This window comes from Micropterus dolomieu, linkage group LG17 (genome assembly GCF_021292245.1).
Source record: "Micropterus dolomieu isolate WLL.071019.BEF.003 ecotype Adirondacks linkage group LG17, ASM2129224v1, whole genome shotgun sequence".
NCBI classification, from domain to species: Eukaryota; Metazoa; Chordata; class Actinopteri; order Centrarchiformes; family Centrarchidae; genus Micropterus; species Micropterus dolomieu.
Genome location: NC_060166.1, coordinates 8892402 through 8903793, shown reverse-complemented (window position 1 = coordinate 8903793; position 11392 = coordinate 8892402). Strand labels below are relative to the sequence as shown.

At 40.7% G+C, this 11392-nt stretch overlaps 1 protein-coding gene across 5 annotated transcripts in view; it reads right to left on the bottom strand.

Annotated features, from left to right (window-relative positions):
- Positions 1-11392, bottom strand: part of clcn2c (chloride channel 2c) — a 176932-nt gene that overhangs the window by 63842 nt on the left and 101698 nt on the right. For all 5 annotated transcript variants that reach the window (XM_046073718.1, XM_046073720.1, XM_046073719.1 and 2 more), the window contains 5 exons: positions 11144-11269; positions 7397-7481; positions 4146-4247; positions 3041-3125; positions 1695-1850 (listed from right to left, as the gene is read on the bottom strand). In XM_046073718.1, the coding sequence (XP_045929674.1) occupies positions 1695-1850; positions 3041-3125; positions 4146-4247; positions 7397-7481; positions 11144-11269 (554 nt within the window). The remainder of the gene's footprint in view (positions 1-1694; positions 1851-3040; positions 3126-4145; positions 4248-7396; positions 7482-11143; positions 11270-11392) is intronic.

Sequence of the window (11392 nt, the reverse complement as noted above, 5' to 3'; positions counted from 1 at the left end):
GTCGTCCCAAACGTCTTCCATTTGAGGATTATGGAGGCCACTGTGCTCTTAGGAACCTTAAGTGCAGCAGAAATTTTTTGTAACCTTGGCCAGATCTGTGCCTTGCCACAATTCTGTCTCTGAGCTCTTCAGGCAGTTCCTTTGACCTCATGATTCTCATTTGCTCTGACATGCACTGTGAGCTGTAAGGTCTTATATAGACAGGTGTGTGGCTTTCCTAATCAAGTCCAATCAGTATAATCAAACACAGCTGGACTCAAATGAAGGTGTAGAACCATCTCAAGGATGATCAGAAGAAATAGACAGCACCTGAGTTAAATATGAGTGTCACGGCAAAGGGTCTGAATACTTATGACCATGTGATATTTCAGTTTTTCTTTTTTAATAAATTTGCAAAAATTTCTACATTTCTGCTTTTTTCTGTCAAGATGGGGTGCTGAGTGTACATTACTGAGAAATAAAATGAACTTTTTTGATTTTTGGAAAATGGCTGCAATGAAACAAAGAGTGAAAAATTTAAAGGGGTCTGAATACTTTCCGTACCCACTGTATGCTTACAATAACCACTTAGTCTCATTAAACTACACAAACACACTACGATATATTAGAGTCTTTTCCCTCACAAACAGTCTTTGGCCAAGTACAGGCACCAGCTTGCAGAGAGCACATTCACAAGACAACAGCTGTTGCTAGAATTACTGTTAATTAGCAACAGCTGACATAATCTGCCGCTGGTGATATTTGTTATTTTGACCGGCAAAAGCAACTGTCGGCTGAGACTAAAAACGAGAGGCTGCAACCTGATTGTTTTCAGCTCTTCGTTAATGAAGAGCGAGAGGAGAATTTAGAAAAAAGATTCGCTAAGAGATCAGTCAGCTTAAGAACTGAGGTATGTTGCAGACCGGGGATCGGATCCAAAATGCTAAGGCAACCCATACCTTACTTAGGATGGTAGTGTAAATCACATGATAGAGTCCTCATAAACCCACACTGTCTACAGGCTGGATGCTATTCCCTTTATTGAACCTTTCATCCACATGACCTAGGCAGCACAAAGTGTAGTCTGAAGATATCTTCTGTTCATTTATACATCTATACTGTATATTTACATGGATGCCGTCAGCTCTTTCACTCAGCGATATTACATCATAGTGGGATGAAACTTTAAACGGCCTCCCGGGAACATAACTTTGTAACACAATTAGGCCGCTTTACAACATTTTTCTAACTTGTTCTTTTCCAGGGACAAGAGGAGAGGAGCTCTGTTCGAATACTTTTCCATTAACCCAGGGCAAGTATTGAATAAAAAGACCCAAACCCATTTAAAATACGTTCATGTTAAACTCACACTGTCCTCATGACCTTCCTTTATCTTTAATACCACTATACAGTCCCCTCCAAAAGTATTGGAACAGAAGGCAAATTCCTTTGTTTTTGTTGTTCACTGAAGACATTTGGGTTTAAGATCAAAAGATGAGCATGAGACAAGAGTTCAGAATTCACATTCTACAATACAGAAGGGAAGTGATGGAATAGTAACCAATGGCGGTGAAAATAAAAAAGGAAATGACCAGAGGGAATATAATGATGTGGAAGATGAAGAGTGACTACAATATTCACTGTATTCACTGACATACGTTAACTACAATGATCTATCAAACCCCCAGTATCTTTTCATAGGTTTTCTCTCCTACCTTCATGACGATGAAGAGGACCAGGGTGATGAAGACGTTGACCTGTGGGTGTTTCCAGGCCTGAGAGTGTCCGATGTAGTCAAACTCCTCAGCGATGCCCTGTTTGGCCCACGTCCGGTTGTCCAGCAATGTCACCAGAGACTCCTTCTGGGTCAGCTAAAGGCCACAGGAAGTGACATCGTCAGCAAACATAGGTGGACTGTTTTTGTTTTTCTTTCTTTCTTTTTCTTATGAATTTCCATTAAAGGATGATTTATTGTCGATTTATTGATTCTCTAAAAGTGACCTTGACCCCGGCACTAAAATTAAGCATCGATGGAATCTTATCAAACATTATCTTTACAGTGTTACTGCATCAAATATAGCAACATTTACGTAGCATTTCTATATCTGCTTTTGTGTTATTCTTTTCATGGTTTGTTTCACTTCATAGTACCCCCCCACCATTTATGAAACCTGCCTTTGGCTCACTTCTCACAACAACACTAAATTGCATGTTCAGTGCTCTGAATATAAATCAATGCAACATGTGTTTCCAAGCCTTGCACTCATTTCTCCTTACTTAAACATCACCCAAGTGAGCAGCATTGCAACTTAATTGCTAATAAACATCACACCACATTTCAAATGTATGACAGTGGTGGAAGGAAATAACAAAGGGAAGAGAGACGAACAAAAGAAGAAAACATGACGGAGGAGTATGAGAGCAAGACTTGCGAGGATTTGAGATACTGAATGTTAAGTGTGCTCTCTCCGGAGAAGGGATTTAAGAGGAGTGGGTCAGTGTTACACTGTATGTGTGTATACGGCCTGAGGATGCAAAGAATATTCCTATTCTAATTCTGATAATTAGACTGACACCTATGAGTCATCCCAGGTGCAAAAGGACTGTAAGCTCATCCAAGCCTCCAGTGTACACAGATGACACACACAAACACACACACAACAGACATGTATGGTAATCCAGTTGTTATGAAACAATATATTGATCTAAAATGGTTCAGTTACACAGCGGCTCTGTATAGCTGCATATAGGCCACAACCAACACAGTACATCATGTAGAAAATATAAAGCACAGAGGTGCTGATGTAGTTTTGATATCATTTTAAGTGTACTAAGTGAAGACATTCAGAAGGTTGGGTGAGTTCATTTGATGTGTTAAATTAAGGGTTAGAGACATTTTGTGTCGCTGGAGACCAAATACACAACAGATATATTGGGTCAACAGGTAAAGGCCCATGGTGCCACAGGCGTTCTTTCATATTTTTGATTTACAGTAATGGCTGCAGTGCCGTGTGCGTAAAAAGAAATAACAGCATGTGTTGTGTGGGTGTGCAGAACCTACCTTGCCAGCCATAAACTGTCCAAAGCCAGGGGGAAATGTTAGTGTGGAAACAAGTAAAGTGACCAGTGCGGGGTACAGCAGACGTCTGACAGAGAGAGGGAGAGAGAGAGAGAGAGAGAGAGAGAGAGAGAGAGAGAAAAAGGAGAGGGCAGACAGAGAGTGTATTAAACATATGAAATACTAAACAAAATCAGTATCAGGCACATTTATATGAGCTTCCTGACTAAGGCATGTCTTCCTTGATCATTATACCCCAGTGTAAAATGCAGCAAATTAACATCAATACGTATAATCAACCAAAGTATTCATGTTAACACTGTTCAGAGTGTGTAAATGAGTGAGGTAACACACCAGCCATTAATAGTTTCATTATTGATGTCACTGCAACAAGGTTTCAGACTCATGGAAAAATACTGGTGTCAGATTCACACTAAAAGTCATGATATGTTCAAACCCTCAAAAACCTCTAAACCTGAACCTGCAGGCGAGCACCTGTACAGTACATGGTGTATGTATGCATGAATATTTATTAATTTAAAATTTATTTATATAGGGGTAGCATCATTTATATGTATATGTGCTCATTTACAGCAGCGCCCTGTTAACAGAACAGAACATGGACCTTTGAATTGTATAAATCACATAGTTTTATACACAGATCTGAAGAGAAGAGAGAATGCAATCATGAATGTACAAACTTACCTTGTACTAACACCTTAAAGCACAAATCCCAATTTCCAAAGCAAACATGGTGATCAGTTATAATGCAAAGTTAGATGTAAAGGAATCATGAATACAAATGAAGGCAATTAAAAGAAATATAGAGCACAAGCGGATTAGCTCTAGGCACTACGATTTGAGTAAAGTTGTCTTTTGTCGAGCTAAAAAATGCATATAACTCAATAAAGGAGAGGGAAAAAGCCAAAAAGCATAATATGACCTCTTTCAGTCTTTAACAATGTACCACATTTTGAACATGCATCTTATGTTTTGTATGAAAAATCTGAAAAGTAATCAGCAAATTAGCAGAAGTGGAGTAAGTACAATCCCTCTAAATCTTAATCTTAATTACAGTTCTTGAGTAAACTGAACTGGTTAGACTTACTTTTTCATGAGGAATCTGTTGATGGCCTTCTGTTTCCTGATGAACTGGACAATCAGTCGGTTCAGGTAGACAAACAAAGCCCCACCGAAACCACTGGCAATGCTGCAGACACACACACACACACACACACACACACACACACACCAGAAAGAGGAGAGTTACAGGCATTTCCCTACTTGGCAAAAAAATGAGTTCTGGGTGATCAAACTGAAACTGGATGGATTAAATGAATCCAAGCTGAAACAAACCAAAGCATTCATTATACCATTGCTCTCACTCATACCACCTCCATAGATTGTCCCCAGTGCATTTGACCACAATAAAAACTGAACGTAATGGATCTCCTTCACTGGAGGCGGAGGTCGGTGATAGGTGAAAATGTAATGCAGTTCAATCATAGGAGGGATATGCTGTAGATGCAGAAGAGGAAAGAAAAGAGAAACATAAGAGGACAACAAAGACACAGATGAAAGGGGGAACATACTAGATATGAACAATGAGAACAGCGAACTGCAGCTAAGAGAGAGAAGGGGAGAGAGCATGCAGTGGTGTGTGGGGGAGTCAGTGTCAAAGCAGAGAAAGAGGTTTACATAAGCATGCATTTAAAAGCTCAGTGGAGGTCCTTTTTATGGCAGAAAAAGAAAGAAAGACAGGGAGAGAAAGAATAGACTCAGACAGCTATGCAGACAACCTAATGCTTATAAATGTATCTTGCTGCATTATTAATTCCGTCAAATACCTCTGAATAAATAATGAAAAGGATGATGAGGGAGTCTTTGCCCCCGTGGAGCAGCGGAGGAAAACGCTGCATGTGTGCCTTTATGTTTTCTTTGTAGCTGCACCCTTAAAATGTCCTCTCTCTGTGGGAAAGGTTGAGCGTTAGAATTTGGGTTTACGGTTAAGATCAGAATGAGAGTCACTATCTGAGGCCAAGCAGGGTTAGGGGTAAGGTCAGGTAAAGGTGTTTCCTGTGTTTTCCTGTAGGGGCGAGACACTAAAGCCCTGCAGGGTGTGATCTAATAAACCAGATAAAAACAAATATCAGGGCCCTAACAAATGATTTTTAACAGTACTGATTAAATCGTTTGTTTTGACTTATCAATTTATTGCTTATCAGTTAAATGTAACAAAATGGAAAAAAAAAAATCGGCAATACAATTTCCCCATAAACTGTGTCCATTGTTGTTTCAAGACTAAAGACACATCAGTGAGCCACACTGTTGCACTGGAGGACAGTGGACAATAGAGTCTTTTATTACCATAAACACACATATGACGTCCAACTGCTGTAAATACTCAGCAGAACATCATTGCATCTTAAACTGCAGCTAAAAAGTAGTCTCCAGCTAATTCTTCTTCTTATTTACTCCCATCTGAGTAACTTTCTCTGAAAAGAAGTGTGAACAGCTGCTTTAGGAAACTTTTTATTGTGTCCCAGGGGAAATTTATCTCACAGCCAGGTAAAACACAGAACGCAACATAAAACATGATAAATACATCACAGACAGCTGAGTCATCCTGAGCATTTAACAGTTTGATTGCATGGGAGAAATTGTTTGGTGTCAATTTGGCTTCAGTACGAAGCAGTGGGCTTGGGGCTGAGGGCGACCGACAGAGCAGGGGAGTCGGAGGGTACTGAGAGACGGGCACGTTGTTGGTTTTGATCTTCTCATGGGATTTGCTGACACTAACAAAAAAAAAAAAAGAAGAATATTGCCAGCCTGGAGTTTTCGACCAACAGTACCTTTATATACTGTTTTGTTTGCACTGTATCTCACACTCTACAAGTATGTGCGCAAGGACGAATGTATACACATAAAAAGCACAAACGTGATAAGAAACACATTCTGCGGACAGTTTCACACTACTCCACTGATCGAGAGCCGCTGGCACAGCACAACAGGAGGTGTAAAAGAAGGCTGTTATCCGAAGTAAACGATGCAGGATTCTTAGAAATGCTTTACGAGGAAGGATTCTACATCTTTGTTAGACCTCAGTGGCAAACACAATATATTCTGGTGAGAAAACTCCACAGGGCAGTCTGATGCTTTTAAAACCTGAAATGCATTTGTTGCAACCACAATACAAAATTCAACACAGCACAATGAGGCTATTGGGAATATGCCCAATTGGGGTGTGATGTAGTGACACATAACGCTCACACTTATATTGTCACTGTCCTGCAATTATTTGCATTTGTCCATGTTTTTGTGCGCAGGAGTCAGGTTGTATTTCAGCGTTCCTGTATCCCAGTGATTCCTACTTCTAAAACCTGAAGGTGTAAACAGTAAGTAGAATAGCGTGCAACTCTTCAAAGACGTGCCCTTGACAGCATCTAGCACAGAACATACTCTTTCTGGCCTAGTTGACTGAGACACTGACCGACTTTCCCTGCTTGACAGCTATTGGCAGGGGACGATGGAAACCACGCGGATGAACGGGCACACTGACTCCACCTCAAATACATAGATGTGCCGACTCACACGTACACACTATAACACAGTGTAAAACTGGGGCTAAGCGCTCTGCGGTCTTCCCTGGAAGTAATGTTAAGTGTACTGTATGTGAAAGTCACTGATGCAGCTGTGGGTGTTAAATCCCCATGACATAAAGAATCATCAAAAAAGATGAAGAACAAAAGATGAGAAAGCAAAGAAGAGAAGGATATTCTTCTCTTGGAGGGCCAACACAGAGTTGCACACAGGCATGTGCTTTCATCTGTGAGAGAGCACCCCTCCCATCTCTGCGCCAGCTGCCTTCCAGGAGCCCATGGTCTCATTCACTGCCACGGTGGAGCCCTCGGGCTAAGGCAGGATAAAATAAGACATGCCTCAGTGCGCTAGCAACTGTTGCAGGCTGAATTATCCATGTTAGGTGACTCACGCAGGCTACCCTGAAGAAACACCTTCACAAGATAGAGTGAGTGCAGCTCCTGAATAATATCTGACTTTATGCTGCAGTCACGAGAAATGGGAATACCTGTCAGAACAACCAGATGGGCGAAAACAATGACTCAGTGTTGAATTCTGAATTGTGTTTATTTGAACTTTCTATAGACTTTCATGGCAAACCAAGCCTGTGCTCATTTTGGTTCTATTTTTTACCACTTTCTATTAAGGAAGTATTTATAAAGGGCTGTAAATGATTGGCTAAAATATTTAAAAAATGGATGGTTTTGAATTGTTATTCCAAACCCCTGCCTACATGTATTTGTGAAAAAAGAAATTCACCAATCACTAATTAAGACTCACCCAATGACGGCGAAGGCAGGAAGCTCCTGGAGGTCAAAGGGAAAGTCTAGCCGGAAACTGGTTTTAAAAAGGGCTGTGATGGTCTCTGGAGAAAGCAAAAAATACAGCTAGAGTGAGGAAAGAGAACAAGCCACTGACAAATCAATCATCAAAATCATAAGACAAGGTCCAAGACCAGGGGCCTCATATATATAAAGAAAGTAAAGGTGTACGTGCACACATAATCTGAAAATGGCATCCGCCAAAAAAACAAATATGATTTATAAAAACCACGAGTCCGCACACCTGCAGGTAACTTTCCCTTTAAAATCACACTCCACACGCATGTCAATCAGCCTTTGACACACCCACATTCAACCATAAATGGTCGATGCAAAGCACATTGAGAATAGGGATGTGTATAAATGAGCCTGCTTACCGTGAATCATGGCAACAAAAACAAAGTGGAATGTGATTCTTTTTTTCTGGCACAGAAATCAAGGTGCTCATGAGGTGGAGGTAAGAAAGTGCATATTGTTTGGTGGCCACAGTAACGGGTTCACAAACAAAAGAATAGCAGCGAGTTTAACAGAGTTATATTTTTCCAAAAAGGTGCTTCAGGCAGAAAGGTAAACTTTAGATATTGTTGATCTTATAAAACACACACCTGTCTGCTAATTCACACGTAACAGCCAGTTGCTAGCCTACTTAAATTTGTACCGGGATGGCACAGTTCCGTCGGGGTTGGTCTGTCTAATGCTAGACTCAGTTCAGCGCACAGATCAAAGAGCACGGCTCTAGGAAATCTTATTAGCCAGTCATCGTGGCCAGGAAATCTTCTGAACACTTGTTCCCTCTAATCCTTCTATACGCGTGCAGCCTGCAGCGCCAGGCATCCATCGTGCAGTATTACACATGAGGGCCATGCAATATTTATGTTCACAGCAATCACACTGAGTACTTCACACCTTGTCAAAATAGTCAATCACTGGTATCCCCCACCCTGGGATATCCACTTGAAGATGGAGGTTTGACAGGTGAACACATTTTTATGTTGATTTCGTTGTTCTTGGGCTACATTATGATTAAGACTGACAATGAGGATATGATTGTGAGAGAGCTGTTACGGTCTTTATATCCAGACTTTGCTAATGTACACAATCCATATGTGCAGGTGGTGAAGATGTGCCGGGTGAGTCGAGGTGAGAGAGAGTGTGTGTGTGTGTGTGTGTGTGTGTGTGTGTGTGTGTGTGTGTGTGTGTGTGTGTGTGTCTAAAATCGTACTTGGTGATATTCGCAGTGTTAGAAGATATTACTTAAAACTACTGACTCTCTGTTCTGCATTTACCAAAAGCTATGTGATGTAATCTCGGATTTCAACAGTCTCTCCACTGCGCTCCAGGGGTGGTGAGACGAAGCTGATGAAATACTGTGCGCTTTGATTTAAGATTTGATTTGGCTTATATCTCTTTGAAACGAAAGGTGCTTATGGAATAGTTATGGTTACTTAAATGGTGTATGATAACGTGGATCTATAATTAATGTTTGATTTTAAGTGAAATTAAATGTGTTGTAGGCATCCTTTTACAATATGACTTCAATTCACCACCTCACTATCTGCGTTGCTCGTCTCCTAAATGTTCAAACGCACGGGTCAAAGTCTCCCTAAATGTGTGCACAGTTCCTCGTAAAGTTTCTTCTTTTCTTTTTATAAATCCCAATTTATGCTTACAAACGGTTATAAATGAGGCCCCAGGTCTAGGGTCTTGCAATCAGATGCAGTGCACTATATAAGGGGGATAGCCAGACTGCAGTCCTTTAACCAGAGGGTGTGAGAAAATGTCAACATCTTGGAAATCCTGAGGAAACTGAAACTTTGCTCTGTTGGTTTTCTGCTGTAGTGGAAGAAAGAAAAGCACGGGTGTAACTTAGCGATGGCCAGGGCTGGATTGGTAATCGCACCTTTGGGGCCGGTGTAACGTAAATTATTTATTTATATAACTGTTTTTAAAAAACTGTCCAACGATCAGCCCATCCAGCATGGACAGCGGCCCATTGGGTAATTGTCTAAACTTTTCTATACGGACATTGGGCTGGCCCAATCACATCTCTTACTAGCTCCCACCCTCTCTGCTTCTTGCGTTATAGGCCAAAAAAATACCCCTTCAGACGGAGGCCGCCAACAAAAAACAACCGATATGCTTGCTGCCAGGGCTGCAGTACCTTCAACATCAGCTGCAGCACCCTGCGAGCAGGCACAGGGACTTGAAGGAGTAAAAGAGCTGTGGTGGGCACAGCCAGGCAGAGGAGGAGGCGTGTGTTAGCGAAATAGAGAGACAAAGTGACAGGGCCGAATGAGAGAGAGAGAGCAGGAGGAGAGTGGAGGTGAAGCAATAGCATGGAGTAGCTCAACCTTTAGGGAGAAAGGGTCATTTACACTGGGACGCTGGGGACATGTCCCAACTGCTGTTTGAAAGCATTTGTAAAAAATGTTCTGAAAAATAGCTTGCACCAAGAAATGCTGATCAATAAATAAAAATGCTATGAGAAAGGTTTATTTGCACTCAAGAAAACCTGCAATGCAATGTAAATATAGAAGAAACATCTGCATTGTCCCAAAAAAGTAACTTAAGCATAAAATAATAATAAGCTACTGATTAATCCATTGTTAAATGCTAAACATACATTGTTGCATGTGTTTTATGCTAAAAATCTTCTGGCGGAGGAGCCCCAGACCCCCCTATCAAATATTTCATCTATAAATATTTTTTCGAAATAGTAGGTCTATTATAATATATACTTGTCTTGTAGTCATGCACACCAGTCTCAGTGTTTCATCACACCCCCTAAATGGATCAATGTTGTAGGCTATTGCTGAGGGGTGTCCGACCGATTTTGGTGGGCCGCCTCGGCCAAAAATGCGGGGGCCGATATTTTGTCCCAGTCCAGCCCTGGCGATGGCTACATTCCATTGAGGTGTTCCAGGTCCAGCGCCCTGATATTTTGAAAGTTTTCATGGCTAACTGGCACATTAAAATGTGAATGGAGTCAACATTACAGTTAGTAGTTGCACCTGTGCTTTTTCTGCTATGCCAGAATGTCAAAATGTGTGCTGTGGAACAGGCCCGCTTTCTGCTTTCTTTTTCTATGTGAGCTGGATGAGACAGATGTGTGGCTGCACAACAATACAGTATATCTATCTAATTACTTTAGCCTTGGCTTTTATTTTCAGGATTTGAGAGTTCCACTCATGTCAGTTTAGATTAAGTTCAAACATCTTTCTTAAAACAGCCAAAATCATCTATGTGGCCTAGTAGTGATTTGAAAGTCCAGTTGCTGTAATGTGAAGTTGAGGCGATGAACCTTTTCATATGTTACATTGCTGTTTATCATTGCTATATATAAAAAGTCAACATTGTTGCAAGTTTCTATTGCAAGTAACTTTTAGTTAGAACATTTATTATCAATAAAATATTCTATTGTACATTTTCTCTTGTTTTTATTGATGTCGCACATAGTATAGTAGCTCTGTACTGCACTTTCTATGCAACACACAAACCTCCAATGAAAAACATCTACAGTACAGTACATATACAGTATTTCCACAGTTTATTCAATAACATTCTGGTCGTTAAACTTTCGTCATGTAACATTAATCCTACTTCATGATGGTCTGCAGACAGGGATTCAAATTACATCATTCCCCATACTTGCACTTAAACACCCATCAATATACTGTATTTTATTTATTTATTAAGTCCACCTTACCCTCGTCTCTGTTCCAAACAGCCAGTACTCTGAAGATGAAGGCACTGAAGGTAGCAGCAAAGAAACCTCTCCAATAGTTCCTCACCGCAAAGAACGTGGACGTTACTTCGATACTGAACAACACACCTGAAAGACACACACACATTGCATAAAATATAAATGTTCTAATGAACTGGTCCCACTTTGGCCACTATGTACTGCATACGATGAAGTACTAACAAAAGCGTGGGTCACGCATGATTAATAATA